Genomic DNA, 19695 nt, shown 5'->3' with positions numbered 1-19695 from the left:
GGTTGTGCTGAGTAATATGTTACAAAAAATCCTTCCCAGCTGCCACGTACCAGGTATTTTCTAACTAGAGAAAGAATGTGACTAAACAGTCCCCTGCGGCCAGAAAGGGAGGAGGAGAAATAGGTTGTCTTGGAAATATGGGACCTTGAGAGCATGATATGCAGTTTATTAAATACAAACTAAAAGAAGAACCTATTATATAATTAACGTGCAGAATCTACAAATAATTCCACCTCTACCCTCTCCCTAAAAAAGCTTTTAAAGTTCTTTAAACAAAAACCTAAAGAAAAGAAAGAAGAGGGCCGGCCCAGTGGTGTGGCGGTAAAGTGTGCGCATTCCGCTTCGGTGGCCCGGGGTTCACTGGTTCAGATCCCGGGTGCGGACATGGCACTGCTTGGCAAGCCATGCTGTGGTAGACGTCCCACATATAAAGTAGAGGAAGATGGGCACGGATGTGAGCTCAGGGCCAGTCTTCCTCAGCAAAAAGAGGATTGGCAGTAGTTAGCTCAGGGCTAATCTTCCTTAAAAAAAAAAAAAGAGAGAGTGGGAGGGAAAGGTTTTTTGAAATGGCTAGGAAGGGTTCCATCTAGGCTATCTTTTTTTAGATGCTATCAAGGTACAAAGAGTAATTGAGTGTTTTACTATCATGAATCTAAGCTCTACTGCAAGCAGAAGAAATATAACTTCATTAAGTGACAACAGAGGTAGGGCTGTTGAAATTGACAACATAAAGCCAAAAGACATAAAAATTCTAATTATATTCTAGGAAACACAAGCAACTAGAGAACTATGTTAACCAACTTCTCATTTCCACATACAAGCAGAAGAGATTCTAATGTTGTGAGACAAATTTAAAACCAAAATATTTAGTAAATACACATCTTTACTATACGCTGAGAAGCCAGGTTAGACGTAGTAAATATACTGTTATATTTAATCACACCTTTTATGCCTTCTTCTCTCTTTTCTTTAACATTCCTACTTTCCACAGTGTCTCCTTGCAGTTCACTTGGTGCCAGGACCACCAACTCTATATCTTTGTTTGAGCAACTTATAATGTATTAATGATTCTACTTGCCCTGAGTACCAATCATACTGACTTTTTTTTTTCAGGTGGAATATTATGCCGCTGACTCTAATAGTATCAATTCGTTTTGTTAATGTTATCAGTTCCTTTCTTTTAATAAAAATCCCGTTCTAACAAACAAAGCGCTCAATCATACCACATGTTGAAAAAAGAAATGTGGGTTAAGAATTGGACATAGGGAAAAATAATAAAGGCAGTAAAAGTAAATATAAGAGCATATTTTTAAGATCTCGGGATAGGCAGGGCATGACAAAAATTTCAGGGCCTTAAAAGGAAAAGTTGGATAGATTTAACTAGAAATAAAACAAAAAAACCTTCTACAAGGTAAAAGACAACCATTAATATAGTTAAAAGATAAACTGTGGGATCTCTGCTCATTTATTCTTGTTCATCACTGTCCACGTGACCAATGCCAAAACATGTCAGCTGTCAAGAAAAGCTTCATATCAGCTATGGTGAAATTACTATAATTGTTTTTTATCCTCCAGTCTCCAAATAGATCATCCCAAATACCCCATCTGATAAGCCAATACTTAAACAATGGGTGAGGGGTGGGGGGGGGGGGGTGCAGTGGCGAATTTTAGAACTAAACTCATTCAGATGGTGCTATCACTGAAAAATAAGATAAGCTACTCATTTAGAAAAAAGAGTGGCCCTGCTTCCAGGCACATTTGCAGCCAGCTCAGGCCTATGCAGAAAAGGAAGCTGAACGTCTACTTTCTGTACAGCGTCAGCATGGGCCCCTTGTCCCCGTACTCAACTGTAATGTGGTGATACCTGCTCTTGCTTAGATTTAAGAAAGTCTTAATATGGACATACTGAATATCTCTTCTCTGGATTCTCCACCCATGGTGTTAGATCAGTCTGAAGGAATAGAGCCGGTTAATGCCATGACTTGGCTTTGTCACTGTTTGCTGAAGGTTGATAAACAGTGTCGTCAACTGTGGTAACAGTGGTTTTATAAATACTGTTCAAATGAATGTTTATTTCTGAAGATTAAGCCTCTAAGAAGCTTATTATGCTTGTTTTTAAAAATTTTTTAGGGGGCTGGCCCGGTGGCCGAGTGGTTAAGTTCACACTCCACTTTGGCGGCCCAGGGTTTCACTGGTTCAGATCCTGGGCATGGACATGGCACCACTCATCAGGCCATGCTGAGATGACATCCCACATAGCAGAGCCAGAAGGACCTACAACTAGAATATACAACTACATACTGGGGGTTTTTGGGGAGAAGAAGAAAAAAGAAAAAGATTGGCAACAGATGTTAGCTCAGGTGCCAATCTTAAAAAAAACAAACAACTTAGAACTTATCATCATAGGGTGATAGAAAGTTGGCTTATTAGCCATGGTGTATACACGGTATCAACATTAAAATCAAATAGTTTAGTCCCCTTAAGAACATAACTTTACCAGCATACCTTCAGTTCATTAAATGAATTGTGTTCTTCAAAATGTTTCTTTTTTCTCTCAATATATTGATCAATCGACTCCATTTCCTTAAAACGAGCCTCATGAAGCTTCTTAAAGTCTAGAATGTTCCCCAAAATATGAAAATTAATAACAAGACAAAATCCATTTATTCACCTTCCCTATGTTTTCCTGTTAACACTTAATCTCTTCTCTGCATCTCTGACATTCAACTTCAACATCATCTGTACTAAAACTTTAATTTTAAAACATTTAGCTTTTAGAAATTCAGGGGCAAAGCATATTCATCTTAGAAACTATCAAACATTCACTCTCTCTCCATTGTCCATTCCACTGCTAACTGACATCTTGGTTTAGTCCAGAGGATAAGAAAAGAACAACAAATTTCCCCTCCCCCCCACCAATTAATCAAACGGCCTTTATGTAATCATAAATTTAACATTTTATAACGCTCAGCAAGCTCTATGGCAAGGATTGGCAAACTCTTTATCTAAAGAGGCAGAGAGTAAATATTTCAGGCTTTGTGGCCACGTTTGGTATGATCTCTGTCTCATATTCCTCTTTGTTTGTACAACCCTTTAAAACTGTAAAACCCATTCTTAGCTCAAGGGCTATAAGACAGGCGAAGGAAGGCAGAAGTTTGCTGACCCCTGCTCTGTGCTACTCTAATTATATATATAAGTATATTCTAATTAAGTATAGTTAAATACTAAGTATATAAATTTCCAACATATGCTGAGCAGCATTCTAAGTACTATAAATATATAACACTCGATTAACATTGTATGTGCCAAGCAATAGAGAGGAAGAATTACATCCAGAGATGGAGTCCCTTAGACTTACTACTTAAAAAAAAAAAAGAAAAAAAAATTTATTACAAGGTGGACATTGTGCTAAGTATTCTATAGACATTCATTCTTAGATATTTTTGAATATTTGCTACATGCTAGTTGCTGTGATAGGTAACCAGGAGTGGAAAAATAGTCTCAATTAATCTCTATCTCAATCTGGTGAAATAGGTAGTACAATCCTTCCCACTTTAAACTGAGGAAGTGGGTCTACGGAGGCTGAACTGCCCAAGGTCTCACAGCTAGAAAATGAGAGAATGAGGATGCGAGCCCGAGGCCCAGTGTCCAAGCTTGCAGCTGTTAGAGGACACTGCCTCTCCAGCCTCAGCCCAGAGGCCAACCAGTACTTTATGCTTCTTCGTGTGCAAAACTTACTTGGAGTAGTGCTTGCAATTCTTTTATTTTTTCCAGGTTTGGAAAATCCATCTATGTAAAGAGACTTCTTTCTGTTTGAAGATACCTTTGAATCTTTATTACCTGAATCCAAAGATGCAGAACTAATGAAATATTTCAAAAAAATTCTTCCCATTCAGAAATATCTGTGAGTTAACATGGAGCGTTTTCCTGTGATAGGCTCTGCCAAGGTGGTGGGAGAAATGGCACATAAGGAGCACAACGAATTATAGCATCACTACAATTTTAGCTCATCTGCTTCAAGTAGGCAGAAATTTTATGCTTCCTGTGTAGAAGTTATATAAATATACCAGAAATTTAATAACAGTTTTTCAGAACTTTTGCTGTTAACATATTACTGTTATAACTAGAATGATAAAAATCACACAATCCCACCAGCCTAAGAAAGCATTAGCATTTTGGCCGATTTCCTCAGGTCCTATGTGCTATACTTTTGTTTTTGTTCTGTAAATCCAGTTGAAAGCATGGTGTATATAAGTCTGCTATTTCTTCCCACTTATAATGATTTTCCACATTCTGGTATCTTTTTCAACTTGAGGCAATCTACTAAAAAATATGCAAGTGGGTTTTCAAGAAATACTACTTATCAAGTCACTCATCCTTAAGGTTCCCCAATGCGTCCATAGAACAAGGCAAAAGAATGATTCAGTGGAGCAGGAGGGGCTGTAGGAGCTTTTGCTTGGAACTTGGCTCTAAAACCAGAGCGGAAGAGTTCCATGAAAAAGAGGATATTTACAGAGTCAGAGTCATTCCTCACAAGATACTATTACCGATGGCAAAGTAGTAACTTTACAAAGGGGCAAATTTGCAGACGCCATGATAACCAGGTGATGGAAGTTAACATGACTAGTCATGGGACAAACCAACACCTGTGCCTTCTGGGGTGCCACCTGAGAAGGACACAGCACCACTCTGGGGGATTCCGCCCAACAGTGCATGATCCGAACCAGCCATCAAGCACGCATTAGACAAACCAAGCCAGAGGACCACAAACCTGGCCTGTATTAAAAAATGTCAATGTCTGAAAGACAAAGGAAAACTGAGGAACTGTTCCAGATTAAAGTAGACTAAAGAGACATGACCACGAAATGCAAGAGATGAACTGAGATTTTCCTTTGCTTTAAGGGACATTAGTGGAATAACTGATGAAATCTAAATAAGGTCTGTCTACAGATTAGATTAGCAGTTCCCACACTTTCTGGTCTCAGCTTCCTTTATACCCTCAAAAATTATTGAGGACCCCAAAGAATTTTTGTTCATGTATGTTATATCAGTGTGTGCCATATTTGATATTAAAACTAGGACATTTAAAAACATTTGATTCAGGGGGCTGGCCCCGTGGCCGAGTGGTTAAGTTCGCGCACTCCGCTGCAGGCGGCCCAGTGTTTCGTTGGTTCGAATCCTGGGCGCGGACATGGCACTGCTCATCAAACCACGCTGAGGCAGCGTCCCACATGCCACAACTAGAAGGATCCACAACGAAGAATATACAACTATGTACTGGGGGCTTTGGGGAGAAAAAGGAAAAAATAAAATCTTTAAAAAAAAAAAAATTTGATTCAGTAAAATTAACAATATACCCATTATATGTTAAAGTAAATACATTTATGAAAAATGGCTAAAATTTCTAAAACAAACAAAAACAGTGAGTAGAGTAACATTTTTGTACAATTTCTTTAATGTCTGACTTACTAAAAGGCAGCTATGTTCTCTTATCTACTTCTGCATGCAATACATTGCAATGTGTTATTTTGGTTGAAGCTCATGAAAACAAATCTGGCCACATATAGATAATATGGTTGAAAGGGAAGAGTGTTTTAATAGCTTGGGTTAGTTGCAATGTGGAATATGAAGCCATATTAATGAACTCTTTGTGTTCTGTACATTTATTTGTGAGAGAAAGTCCTTCTGTTTTAAGAAATGCACACTGAAATATTTAGGGCTAAAGGGGCACGTATCTGCAACTTACTCTCAAATAATTCAGGAAATAAATGTACACAACACATATATGGAAGTGTATGTGTATATGGATATAAGTAAGAGAGAGAGAAGGAAAAAGCAAATGTGGTAAAATGTTAACATTTGGGAAATCCAGGTGGAAGATATATAGGAGTTCTTGGTACTATTCTTGCTACTTCAAGTCTGAAATTGTATGAAAATTAAAAGTTTGAAAAATTCCTCACCAGAAACTATGATTCGATTTTTTCCCTTCAAACAGCCTGCGTTTCATTAGGCGAACATGACTTAATGGGCCACCCTCATTTCTTCCATTCTCTTGAAACTGAGTGCTAAAGCTGAGTCTCCTTCATAAAATGGTTGGTAGCACAGCAGACATTTGTTAATTCCACCCCCACTTCTGAGTCTGTCATATTTCTTTACATCTTGCTCTAAGTCTTGATTTTAACATGGGTTTATGAGGCATATGCATCAAAATTACCTGGATTGCTTATTAAAAGCTGTAGATTCCCAGGCTCAACACAGACCTACTGAATGAGAACCTCTACCTCCTGTAACTTTCCGGATTTAGGAGGACATTCAACGTTCTAGGGAAGATGGGAAGGCTCACCATTAGAAATTCTGCATTTAATTGCTTGGGAAGCACTGGAATGGGTCATCTTCTATCTCCCCTCAGGCAAAGCCTCAGGTGCCCAGACAGATTTCCAGGGGTGAAACTAACCCTGAGACACTGTTGGCAATTAGCAGGCTTCCTAAAGAATGAGATCAGAAAGCACCAAGTTCTGCTGGGTATGGGGGAACTGAAGTTTTCCCGTCTTTTTGAAACAAACTTTACTTGAGAAAGGGAGAAAGTTTTTAGGAGGTTAGAGACTAAGAAAAGTATACATTTATCATAATAAAAATGGCCACACGACTGGGAAGGTAAACTTTGCAGGTCCCTTTAAACTGTCCTGGTTGAAGAGGCAAACAGGTCTTTGCACCTGTCTGTGGAGCAGGCCAGAGGAGCTAACAGACAAAATTCAGGCTCTCCTCAGCAGTGAGCAGAGATCAACTTCCCTAACCTTTCCAGCTACCACTCTTATTCTGCTTTCTTCGCAAAGTTATTGAAGATGACCTGATGGCCTATTGTATTTGGTTCTTTTGCTTTAACTGCAGAAGCCTTATAAGTTCTATATAATAATTTTAGAAGTTTAAATGTGTCCCCCCAAAAGATATGCTGAAGTCTTACCCTCTAGTAACTGTGATATGACCTTATTTGGAAATAGGGTCTTTGTAGATGTAATCAAGTTAAGATGAGGGCCTTAGGGTGGATGCTAATCCAACATGATTGGCGTCCTTTCAAGATGGAAAGAAAGGCACAAAGGACAGTGCCAAGTGATGATAGAGGCAGAGGTTAGTGTGATGCAGCTGCAAGCCAAGGATTGCCGAGGGTCAGCAGCCATCATCAAAAGATAGCAAGAGGCCAGGAAGGATTCTGCCCAGAGTCTTAGAAGAGAATGGCACTACCGACACCCTCATTTCAGACTTCCAGCCTCCAGAACTGGGAGGGAATAAATTTCTGTTGTTTAAAGCTGCCCAGTGTGTGGCCCTTGGTTACAGCAGTCCTGGGAAATAAATGCACATGGCCACCCTAGCAATTTTGGACTTTTGAAGTTACTTGGCATACCATTTCCTGCACTTCTTCCTGAGGATGCTGCATTCTTATCTCCTTGGCTCTCGTCGGGTGGAGAGGGGACTTCTGCAGCAGGTCTAGCAGCCTGGTTTTCCTGCTCATCTGGATTCTGCAATTCAGTGGGACCACTTACTTTTATCTCTGAATGATCCTGCTACAAAGTTTAAAAGGAAATAAATGATTTAAATGATAAATAAGTAATCACATTTGGAAGGTGCTAAGAGAGTAGATTTTAAAAGTTCTCATCACAAGAAAAAAATCTTCTAACTCTGTGTGGTGATGGATGTTAAGTAGACTTACTGTGGCGATCATTTCACAATATATACAAATATCGAGCCATTATGTTGTACACCTGAAACTAATACAATGTTATTTGTCACTTATACATCAATTCAAAAATCTATCATTAAAATGTTTTTTAATTGTTTATAGTCAGACGTTAAAAAAAAAGAAAAGAAAAGAGAAATAATCATTGCCTTCCAAGATAGGTACCGAATTGAAGAGGGAGCGGAGTTAAAAGAAAAGTAGGAAGATACACTTTTTGAGCGGCAGCTGGGGTGCTCTGCCTCAGCAAGTGTCACAAGAATGTGAATTTGTGGACAGGAGATCCTAGGAACCACTGGAAGGAGGAAATGGCAAGATCAGCTCTCTCAGGGATGAGAAACTAACACTAGGAGACCTAGAGAGGCTAAGGACTCCGGGACTACACAAAGCGAGAAAATAAAAATCAGGGCCGTGTTTTGTAAGAGTTACACTTGAGTGAAAGGATAATAAAATCCTCTCAAAGCAAGTGAGGGAAGCCCCTGGAGTCACACGAGCGCACTGCTGAGAGTCGGCGTGCAGCATGATCACCAGGCCTGGACCAGAGAGGGAAGAGGGAAAAAAAATCATATTTGATGTTGGTTTCTATTTCCTTCTTATTTACTACACCTCACTTAAGTAAACACTTAACGAATGTTCATATTTATTCAACAAATATTTAATTTGTGCTTAATACTTAATGAGTGCTTCCCAGGGCCTGGTGTGTGATGATGAGCAGCCCTGACTTGGTTCTGTGCTTTCCCGGAGCTCACGGCACAGTGTCTACAACCTCCTGATACCACACGGGAATTCGCAGAGAAAGCCCCCTGAGGACACAGCGGTTCGGCACAGGTGGTGGCTTCTTTTCAGTTTGTAAACTTCCATTCACCTGGGAGTCAGGGTTCCGATGGACTGTCCCGCGCCTTCTCCTCGTTTTGGTGACATGGCCAACCGGCTCCTTTTCAGCTTGTTCCTGGCTGCTAATCTGCATCTTGGTTTCATCAGAAGAGGATGTAGAAGTTTGATTTTTATCCTGAAAAAGAGAGACATTAATCTGCCTTGTCCTAGGTATAGAGTTTTAATGCTCAGGAAGAATAAGATTTTAAGCTGAATAAAAAACATATATATGAAGCAAAAGATAGTTTTAAAACTCCAGCACTAAATTATAGGCAAGGACAAGAATTACAGAGTATTCAAAAATAAACAACCACATTTAACAACCTAAGCTAGAAAACAAAGCTAGGAAAGCATTCAAAGTTATCTTAAAGTGAATAAATAAGCAAGTTATTAAAAGTGCATTTATTTATGGAATATACACTATGTGTCAGGCAGATGCTCTAATAATAATAATGACAGCTAATATCACAACCTTACTGGGCTAAGTATTTATATAGATTATCTCATTTATTCCTCAAAGCCTAAGAAACAAATACCAATATTATTCCCAGTTCACAGATGGGGAAACTGAGGTTTAGAGAGTTCAAAGTGTCTTGTCAAAGGCCAAAATAAGGGATTAAAGTAAGAATGGCACTTGCAGTATCATAAATTCAAAGAGCTATGTTATCCAAACAGTGTGGTACAGGTACCAGAACATCCAAACAGTCCTGCTCACAGAAGAAGTCATCGCAATGCTAATGGCTGCACTGCCTGTCAGCAGGGGAAGCTGGATTCATTATTCAACATGTGATGCTGAGAAAACTAATAACTATGTTTTTTTCATATTTTTGGTGGGAGGTGCAATGAAACTTAATCCTTCTCTCACATCAAAATGAAATCTGGATGGATAAGAGATTTAAATGTAAAAGATGAAACGATAAAAGCATTAGGAAAAAAATAGGTGAATATATTATCATGAGTATGAGGGCCTTCTAAAGCATGTTATCTCACCTAGAGACTATACAGGAAAGGCTTGATTTGTTTTTGGTGGTTTTGTATTTTCTTATACATAAATTCTAATTTTTTGAAATAAGCTAATACATATGGCTAAAAAACCCCAAATACTAGAGAGATTGTAATGAAAGGCAATGATTCTCTCTCCTGCCCTTCCCATTTCTAGGGCTTAATTTCAAGTGGTTACTTATATGTCACGTCACTACTGATTTGCTGACGGGATATTCATTTGTATTTTCAATGGCTATTTTTAGTGCTTATGAATGTGCTAAACTTTAGCTCATTTGTACCACTCTCATCTCATCTGCTTCCTCCTAACAAAATAATACTACTTTAGTCACTCTATTACTTACCTTTGCAGCTTTACATATACTTAAACCTTTAAATCTTGTTCCACAACACATAGCCTGTAAACTGCAGGTATGTGCATCCTTACACCTTCCTTCACCTCTTATTGTCCTTTTGTCTTAACTTCTGTCATCCATTCTCTTTAAGTAGCAGAGCTGATAACATTTACAGCCCGTTGTGCCTTGTCTGTGTAGCTTGATTCTAAGAGTTAATAACTCACTAAGTTATGGTAAGGCTTTTTAAAAAAAGTTTTTGTCCATTTTCTATATCATTTCTGTTTCCTTTAGGGTTATCCTTTCCTTTTTATCTTAAGCTCTCTCAGACTGCAAGCTTTCCTGAAATGTCTGGTGACTGCTGGTTGTCTGTTGATATTCAGAGCAAAAACCTCATTAGGAGCTTAGTGTGTGGGATGCTTGTTAGCTGGTGGCATCTGACCTACCAGGTTCCTTAGGCGGGGAGGCTGTTGTGCTGGGGGATCCTTGACTGCCACAAGGCAGAGGTCTTTGCCTAATAACCATTGAATTTCCTTGCAGGTTTACCTTCTAATATTTTAGCAGGTAGCAGGCACCTGGTATTCTGCACGTGGAAGTGGGGGGTAGATTGCTTTGTATCTTCACTTTTCAGTCCATTTTACTCTGGTGCCTGGACCCCACCCTCTGTGAGTAGATTTAGTTGGTTGGGGTTTGGCCTATATGTCACTATTTTTAAAAAGCTTCCCAAATGATTCTCTCATACAACCTGGGTTGAAAACCACAATATAAAGTAAATGTGTTGGGAGTGACAGAATAAGGAGGCTTAGAAAATGGAAGGTGTTAGACAGAGGCGAAATGTTATAGTTTAAGTGATATAAGGTCCAGGATATGCCCAGAGAAGTGATGACTGATGAAGAATGGAAATGAAAGTCACAGGAGGTAAGAAACAAGGAGGCAAGAGCAGTAAGGGGCATCCAGATGGAACCTGAATTCACCCAAAATAAGGTCACGACGTGAGGTGATGAGGAAGAAATGAGACAGTGAATACTGGAAAGCAACCAGGAGGTCAACAGATGACAGGTGGGAACAGGTAAGAATAAATTCAAAGATACAAGGAGATTTACAAGACAGTAGAAAGATGCCATCTGGATGCCACTTCCCAACTCCCTGGACAGTCATGGGCAATAAAGTAAAAAGAAAAAGAAGAAACTGTTTTCACAATAGAAGTGGTACCTTTGGGTTACACCACATACTGCTGGAATATAAAGAGACGCTTTTAAAGTATTTATTTATTCCTCCCCACCCGACAACCCCCATATTAACAGTACAGGACAGGACCTATAACTGGTTTAAAAGCCTGTTAGCACAACTCCCAGCGATGTCTTGTTTTAACCCCATACACCTTAACCATGGTATGTTAGTCTGGGAGGCTGACAGTGATCAGAGAGGATGTGCTCCTTCGTGAATGCACCATGATGTAGCTGTAACAGACCCGCCTAAATCCAAGAGTGAAGAGACACATCTAGTTCAGATGAGCGAGTTCCCAGCACACAGCCAGAGCTGCTCCAACTCACAAAGTTAAGGCTGACCTGCAGTGGGAGAATAAGGCTTCCAGAAGGTCTGATGTGATCCACGCCTGTGCACTCCCCAGGTGATGACTGGGGGTCTGGAAGCTTACCCATCTGTGTGTCCTTGGTAACATTAATGATCTCTTTGCCGTGTATTTGGACTGTGCTGACTCCTTCTGTAGCCTTAGACAAATAAACTGTATGTCAGGTCATTCCATCCATCTAAGCTCACTATTGAGATGCCCCACTTAGGAATTCTATCCCTGACTGAATTTTGACTATCATCCTACTCTTGTGAAATTTTTTCAAAATGGAACAGCCCCTGAGATGTGTAATTTGAACTATGATAGATCGTTTTTAATTTAGTCTGTCAATTAATACCCAAAGTAAAAATCTTTATTTCAAAGAGCACTAAAATCATGTATCCTTAACCATTAAAAAATAGTAATAAAATAAAATTTAAAAAAATATAAAGGATTTAGTTATGTAGAAACTTTTAAAGCGGGAATTCAAAATTAATTATTTTTTGGTGCCTATTTTAATTAAAACTTGGAATCAAAAAGAATTTTGAATGCTGAAAGTTTCTACATGTTTATACCTTGGAATATAGAGAGTCAGGAGACTGTGAAGACAGAGAAGAGGAAGCTGGATTTTCAGGTCACGTGTATATTTGCCTTCATTTCAGACATATAACGGATACTCTCCAAGGCCCGGTTCCTTAGGGCCTTTCAACGTTTTCCTCTTTTCTCAAGTTAAGAATCCTGGCCCTAATGAAGGAGTCATTGATCCACTTAGGTGTCATGCTTTGTCAAAAATCTGTGGTGTGGGGTTACAGCAGCCATGATGACCCCGCCCATCAGCAGTGGTTTACACTTGACTACAAGGCACTGCAGTCCCGCCTTCATTTAATTCTCACAGCACTCAGTTTAGCAGAGCAGACATTATGTCCATTTGACAGAAGGGGAAACTAAGAGTCAGAGAGTTTGAGTTTTCCAAGGTCACACGAAAAGAAATGAGAGCTGCTATTTCACCTGGGTTTTTCTGACTTTGAATCCAGTTCCCCCACTACTCATACCACACTCTCTCTTTAACATCTGGCAACTAGTAATTAAGCTTTGCATTTGTATGGGAACATCCTATTCAACAGATTACATGCCACAAGGCAGTTTCACCATTTATAACAAATAGTTATTATGAAAGGATTTACTATTACCAATAATGATCAGTTTGGTTATAAACAGCATGTCTTAAGTCATCACTAATCATAGTTTATCACTCATTAACTAAATATGTTGTTTTGCTATTTCATAGGTGATAAAAAGTGTTACTTACTTGATTCTCATTTTCTTTTCTTGCTTCGTTTCTAAGGTGGGCTTTCAAGGCTTTTAACAACTTGTTTGCCTGCAGAAAAGTTAAAGAGCTTACCAGTAGAGCCAAAAATCAAATCAGCAGGAAAGATACGTTGAACACTTGCCCATGTTCTTGTATTCATCAAATGTCCTTTGGGCAGACTCTGGGAACAGGATGATGACGGAAATAGAATTGGTTCCCGCCCTCCCAGATTTCACAGCAGAGGCCGTTACAGGGCAGTGCGCTAAGTGCCAACACGAGGAAGCTCGGGCTGTTGTGAGAGGACGCAGGGGGCTGGGCCCCCAGCCTGGCCCATTAGGGGAGCTTCCAGGAGATAAGTGGACACGCCAGTTCTAAGATAAAGACGTGATGTCTCCCGCTGCTGAGGTCTGAAGGATGATCAGTAGAGAGTGGGATATAGGGAAAAGGGTACAGAAACAGCATGGGAAGGCAGGAATGAGAGTGGAATTTGAAGAACTTAAGTTCAGTGTGGCTGGAGCACGGAGCTGTTGAAGGGGACGGTGAGAGACAAAGGTGCAATCCTTTCAGGCCTTGTGAGCCTCTGAAGAGTATGCACTCTATGCTCAGGGTCAGGGCAGTCTCTGAGGAGTGCAGCAGGGCAGTGGGGGACCAATTTTGCATTACGCAGAATGATCATCTGGCTGAACAATGTGCAGGAGGCATTTGATGAGGATAAGATGGAAGACAGGGAAATGGCCAGGAGGCTGTCGTAGGAAACCGGAGATGACTGTGGCCTGAGCTAGAACAGGGCCAAGGCAGCACGGATGGATTCAAAGTCTTCCTGGGAAGTAAAATCAGCACAAATGTCAGGGTTGAGGCGCAGGGAAGCTTTGTTACACCCAGGTTTCTGGCTTGGGCAGCTGGTGGAGTCTGGTGGGGGTCCCTAAGATGGGAAATGCTAAAGGTGGGGTGTTCTTAGAAGGATGGATACGGGCACCTGGGGAAAGAAAACTCCTAGTTTCTCTTCCCACCGCAGGAAACCTTCCCTTCTGTCTTGAAAGAGGAATGCTAACCTGATTGGGTATGTTTTCCTGTGGTTTAAAGGGCCAAGCATATTGGTTGGCTTCTCTTTTCCTCCTCTTCCCCCAGCCATGAGGTTGAGAGCCAGAGAGTCCCTTCTCAAGGGGGCCAGCCACCGAGCTCGGCTCTTCTCACACATTCATCATCGGCCATGTGTCCAGGAGAGAATGGCAGATATCCTGGTTTGGGTTTGTGAAGCACATCCTCCAGCCCAGGCCACCAGAATGCTCTCTATCAAGATATCAGGCTAGTAACAAAGTGGTACCTTATGTTCTACTTGCTATTGTTCCTCGAACCTCTCTCGGGGTCTTCTCTGTGAAGGGGGTGACTGGCAGGGCAGAACTCAGGCATTCTCAGTTCTTCTTTCTGACTCTGACATCTTTTTGCCCCCCAACCACTTTATTAAGGTATGATTGGCATACAAAAAGCTGTAGATATGTAATGTATACAACTTGAGGTGTTTGGAGATAAATATACACTTAGAAAACCATCATCACTGCCATAAACTTATCCATTACCTCCAATAGTTTCCCATTGACCCCTCTGGGGTTTTTTTTGGTGGTAAGAGCACTTAACCTAAGATCTATCCTCTAGCAAAATTTTAAGTAGACCACACAGTACTGTTAATCATAGGTTCTATGTTGTATGGTAGAGTTCCAGAACACCTTCTTGAAATACCATGAAAACATCGCCAAACACACAACAATGACGAAATGAGGTGTGTGTGGCAGAGCCGAGGGAGGGCATCTAGCAGGTCAAATGATACGGGGTGATGCTCAAGACAGTTGAGCTGGGGGTACAGATGTTACTATCAGTACACATCCACTCACTCCTTCTACAAGCCTTTACCGTGCTGGGCACTGTTCCAGGCATTGGAGAGACGGTGGTGAATGAGAGGGACAGGGTCTCTGCCCTGCAGGAGCCTCTCGAGGTGGACTATGGGGAAAGGGCCTATTACCAGAGTAAGCTAACATAAATGATATATCAGGGGCTATGAAGCAAGCGAAACTGGTGACTGGGGTCGGGTGGCAGTTCTACCTGAGTTAGGATGGGCAGGAAAGGCCTCTCAGAGGTGGTAACTTTTGAGCTGAGATGTGAAGGAAAGGAAGGAGTAGCAGGGGAAGATGACGGGGAAGAGGATCCCAAGTAGAGGGAACACCAAGCCCAGAGGCCTTGAGATGGTCGGTGAATTTAAAGGACAGAAAGAAGCCAGTGTGGAGGAGCATCGTGAACACCGGGGTGAGTGGAGGGCAAGAGCAGTGTGGATTTCTCCCCGCTAACTTTTTATTATAAAAAATGTCAAATCTATAGAAAAGTCAAAATAGATTAGTAAACACTCTCATACTCCCCACCTAGGTTCAACAATCATTAATATTGTCTCATATTTACTTTCTCTTTATATTAATATATATTTCTTGCAATGCTATTTGAAAATAAGATCCAGACATCATGAGACTTTGCCAACAAATATATCAGCCACATCTTCTAAAAATAAAGGGATATTTTCCTATATAACCTCTAATGCAGTAACATGCCTAGGAAATGTCATAATTTCCTAATATCCTCTGATACACAGCCCATAATAAAATTTCCTCGATTATCTCCCATTTTAGTGGTTTTCTTTTCTTTATTTAAAATTTCCCTCCAAATCAGAATCAAACCAAATTTCTCATATTACATTTGGAGGAGTTTGAATTTTATTTTAGGTGTGAGGAAAGTCATTGGAGGGCACTGAGCAGAAAAATGACCCGTTCTAAGTTTCAAATGTCAGCTCACTACCAAGAGAATACTACTGTGAGGCCACAGTAGAGGCAGGGAGACGGGCAGACAGACTGAAGCAGTGGTCAAGAGACGAGGGTGCCTTGGCCCAGGTTCGCAGCACTGGTGATGGTGCCCAGAGGTCAGATTTCAAGCGTACTTGGGAGGAAGGACTGACAAGGATGGATGGGTGTGAGCGGTGAGGGGAGGAATCAAGGGTGACTGAAAGTGGGTCTGAACCATTTACTGAGCCTGGAAGGGATCTTAATTGTTCTGAACCGACTATGCCCTGTAAGATGCACTTAAATACATGAGCCAGCTGCTCAGGGGAGACCCCCCCACTGGAGATGTGGACTTGGGAGTCATTAGTTCTAGAGGAATTTAGAGTTATGAGAGTGGATAAGATCACCAAGGGAGAAAGCAGTTAGAAAGAGGAAGGCCGAGGAGAGAACTCTGGGGCACTGGCCATTTAGAGATTTGGCAGAGGAAAAACCAGCAAAGGAGACTAGACAGAAGTGCTAACCAGGCAAGAAAAAACTCAGTATCAAAGTCTAGAAAAGAAAGTGGTTTGAGCAGAAGAGAGTGTTCGGTCATGCCAAATGCTGCTGATTGGCAGGTGAGGATAGAGATGGACCACACGGTTTGTGAGATGTAGGGCATGGTGACCTCAGTAAGAGCAATGTCAATGGAAAAGAACAGAGAAATTGGGCAGTAGTTGAAGGACATAGGGTCAGGAGAGGGTTTTTGTTTCTTTTTTTAAGATGGGTGATATTAGGACTTGATTGCATATGTTATGGAAATGAGCCAGCAGAGTAGGAGAAACTGGCGTAGGAGAGAGGAGCTCATTGCGGAAGTGTAGCCCGGGAGGAGGGAACGGATCCCCAGCACAAATGGCAAGGCTGCCCTTAGGCACAGCCTTTTACTGTAACAGGAGCGAGGCAGAGTACACAGGACAGGTGCAGGCTGGCTGGAGGGCTGTGGTGGAAAGATGAGGTAATACTAAGCTGACTGCATCCATTTTTCCATGACCTATGAGAAAAAGTCATCAAGTGAGGGAAGACAGCCAATCTGAGGTGAGAAGATATGAAATAACTGTCCTCAAAAATGGGAAAGTTAATGACTACTAAAGAAGTATAGTAGAATCAAGTGCTCATTTTACAATTTATGGTCATCATTTAAACTAAGTTCAGTCAACAGAGTTAGCTGATTCTCTCTAGCCAGGGTCGGTTGGTTACGTACAGGCAAGGATTCAGTACGGGGCTGGGTTTAATCAGGCTTGGAGTTCTTCCAGGTCAGGGAGAGGCGCTGCAAGAAAGCGGAAATACTGCCAGTCTTTGTAATCTAAGCTTGGGAGAAGGAAAGCATGGGCAGGAGTGGGAAAAGGACAAGCCGCCATAGGATACATACTAGTAACTGCCTCCTTCATTTTGCTTTACTGTTAAGAGTAGTATCTCAACCGGAAGAGCTAATATTTTCTCTTTGAAATTTAGCTAGAATGTTATCATACTGGTGGAATTTACTTAAATCTTATTCTGTTAAGTTTTAAAAATAATCAAATCGATAATTTCTTAAAGCAATTTATTCATTTTTTGCTATTTACTTGGAATTTAAAAAGGGAATTGATTTAAGCCTCTGGGCTGTACCAACTGTAAATAATTTAAAACATTTTAACTGGGGAAAATTTCAAACACATACAAAAGTAGAGAGAATAGTGTAATGTATCCCCATGTATCTATCACCCAGATTCAACAATTATCAACATTCTGCCGTTCTTACTTCATCTTGCCCTCCCTCTTTTTCCTGGAGTATTTTATAGCAAATCCCAGGCATCATAACATTTCACCTGTAAATACTTGGCATGTATTACTAAGAGAGAAGGACTTAAAAACCAGACAAACATAATCATAATGCCATTATCATGCCCAACAAAATTAACAATAGCTTAATATAATTTAATACCTAGTTGAAGTTTAATTTTCTCCATCTCCAAAGTGTCTTTTTATAATTGGTTATAATAAAGGCTTGTATGGTCAAATTTGTCTGGGAAATAGTACCCCTCCACAAATATTTAGTGACACTATGTGCCAGATATTGTCTGCTAGGCAGGCAGTGGGGTCTGCAGTGACAAACTGTACTATTCCACCTCCGTGACAACAGGTGATTAATTGGCTACCCCATATCAGCTGCCTCAAGGCACAATGATAGGTGGGACTCTCATAAAAATATCTAACTTGGCAATAGCTCTTCAGAGATCCAAATGGTTATGGGGCCTTAATGTTAGCCAGAGCTCTGACTCAGGGAGGCATCTCCACTGTAACTCTCTTGCTACCCTCGGGTGCATTATTCTAGCACTGCCAGGAATGGTTGTAAATAAGAGTAAATAGTAATTATTCAGCATCCCCTATATAAAACATACTGTACTTAGTGCAGTAAAGACTTCCAAGGTAGATGGATAAGATCCCTGTTCAAGGAACTTAACTTTTAGTGGAGAAGATAACATACACACACAAATAACCAGAGTACAAGGCGGAAGCCTGCAAGTGCTCAGAGTACTTGAAATTAAACTACTTTAAAAGCACAGAGGGTTCCTGGGATTACTGGGGTGTGGACCTGTGGCCAGGGGAAGGAAGAGGAGACGAGGCACCAAGACAGTGATGACATTTCAGATGGACTCTGAAAAGTACTAAGAAATTATTCATGAAGATAAAGGACAGAGAAGGGATCTGAGGCCAAAGGGCCAAAATTAGCAAAGGGACAAAGATGGAGAAAGGTAGCAAGTGCTCAGGGACCAGTCCAATTTGGATGTAGCCTTGGATAAAAGATTCCAGTCAGCCTGCAAAAAGCCTAAGGGATTTAAGCTAAGGATTTAAGGCTTTCTTTATGAAGTATTGGGGAGCCATTAAGATCAGAGCCCAGAAATATCTCCAGACACTGCTTTATCATTCAGCCCCAAGAGGTACCTGGGCACTGGTTATTTTGTTTAAACCATTTAAAAATATTTGTGATGGCTGATTTAGGCATTCACTCAGCATAAATACTACAGCTTGCAGAACAAATCTCGAGTATACATTAGTATTAGACAGGAAAATTCCACCAGAATCTAGTATAGAACGTCAATCCCAAATTGAATCCCCACATTTTCCCCCAACATTTTGCAGCCTCAGAGTCAAAGACCTCACCGGTTTTGAAACAGAACACTGCTACAACAGTGATCAACAAATGAACGCCCATACTAGATCAGGGCTAATTATAAAAATTTATCCACGGGGGCGGTCCCCTAAAACTCATCCTTTCTTCTAGGTCCCCCAATAAAGTAGCAAGAGATCTTGGGGCGCTATTACAGTTTACCGAAGTGTTACTGTTTGGAATTTCCCAGAAGCCAAGGCAATTACTTCTGCGACTGCCTAACAATTAATCGGCATTGGACACAGCATTCCTTGAGCTTTCTGGGCCTGCATTTCCTAATTGATGCCTCGGGAAGTATCACAGAGTACTTCAATAAAACCAAACCAAACAAACCCTTTTGGAGCCGAGACCTATGTGAGCCCTTAGAAAAGTCAGTCTCAAAATAAGGTGACGACTATGGCTCCCTTTCCGTCTTGCAGAGTTGGAGGGACCGTCGTGAACCAAATCTACTGGCCCAGGGGCGGGCTCGGTCCCTTCCCACCGCGTCTCCCTAAGGCCGCTCGTCCCTACCCCTCCCGCCACCGGCCTGAGCCATCAGCCCCGTACCCTCAGGTTAGCCCGGAGGCCCAGACTCTTGGCCAAGTTCTGCAGGTCACTGTACTTGAAGGAGTCCAGCTCCTCCAGGGAGGGGACGGTCATCGCGTTCTGTAAGCCAGGCGACCACGCAGACAATCGACGCTCCGTTCAAATCTCTGGCGCCACTATAAACGTTGACCTCGCCGAGTTTTATAGACAGTTTAAATCAAGGGTGCTGCACTTCCATTGGTTAAAAATGCCTAGGAGGCGGGGTTTCCTGGCGTTGGCCAATAGAAAAGCTAAGCCTCCCTATTAGACGCACGTTCTTCCCCACCCCCACAACACGTAGGCGTCGAAGGGC

The 19695-nt window shown here is 41.2% G+C and overlaps 1 protein-coding gene across 5 annotated transcripts in view; it reads right to left on the bottom strand.

Annotated features, from left to right (window-relative positions):
• NUSAP1 (nucleolar and spindle associated protein 1) overlaps positions 1–19538 on the bottom strand; it is a 29482-nt gene extending 9944 nt beyond the window's left edge. The window contains exons 1-7 of one of the 5 annotated variants that reach the window (XM_046654677.1): positions 19365–19538; positions 12816–12884; positions 11505–11666; positions 8595–8738; positions 7400–7559; positions 3739–3840; positions 2506–2615 (exon numbers count right to left, since the gene is read on the bottom strand). In XM_046654677.1, the coding sequence (XP_046510633.1) occupies positions 2506–2615; positions 3739–3840; positions 7400–7559; positions 8595–8738; positions 11505–11666; positions 12816–12884; positions 19365–19457 (840 nt within the window). In that variant the 5' untranslated portion in view covers positions 19458–19538. The remainder of the gene's footprint in view (positions 1–2505; positions 2616–3738; positions 3841–7399; positions 7560–8594; positions 8739–11504; positions 11667–12815; positions 12885–19364) is intronic. The other 4 variants (XM_046654679.1, XM_046654680.1, XM_046654681.1 and 1 more) reach the window with 4 other exon arrangements.
• Between the last annotated feature and the right edge of the window lie 157 nt (positions 19539–19695).

Source organism: Equus quagga, chromosome 2 (genome assembly GCF_021613505.1).
Source record: "Equus quagga isolate Etosha38 chromosome 2, UCLA_HA_Equagga_1.0, whole genome shotgun sequence".
Taxonomy (NCBI): Eukaryota; Metazoa; Chordata; class Mammalia; order Perissodactyla; family Equidae; genus Equus; species Equus quagga.
Note: the sequence above shows the minus strand (reverse complement) of the source record. Positions and strands in the feature narration are given on the sequence as shown.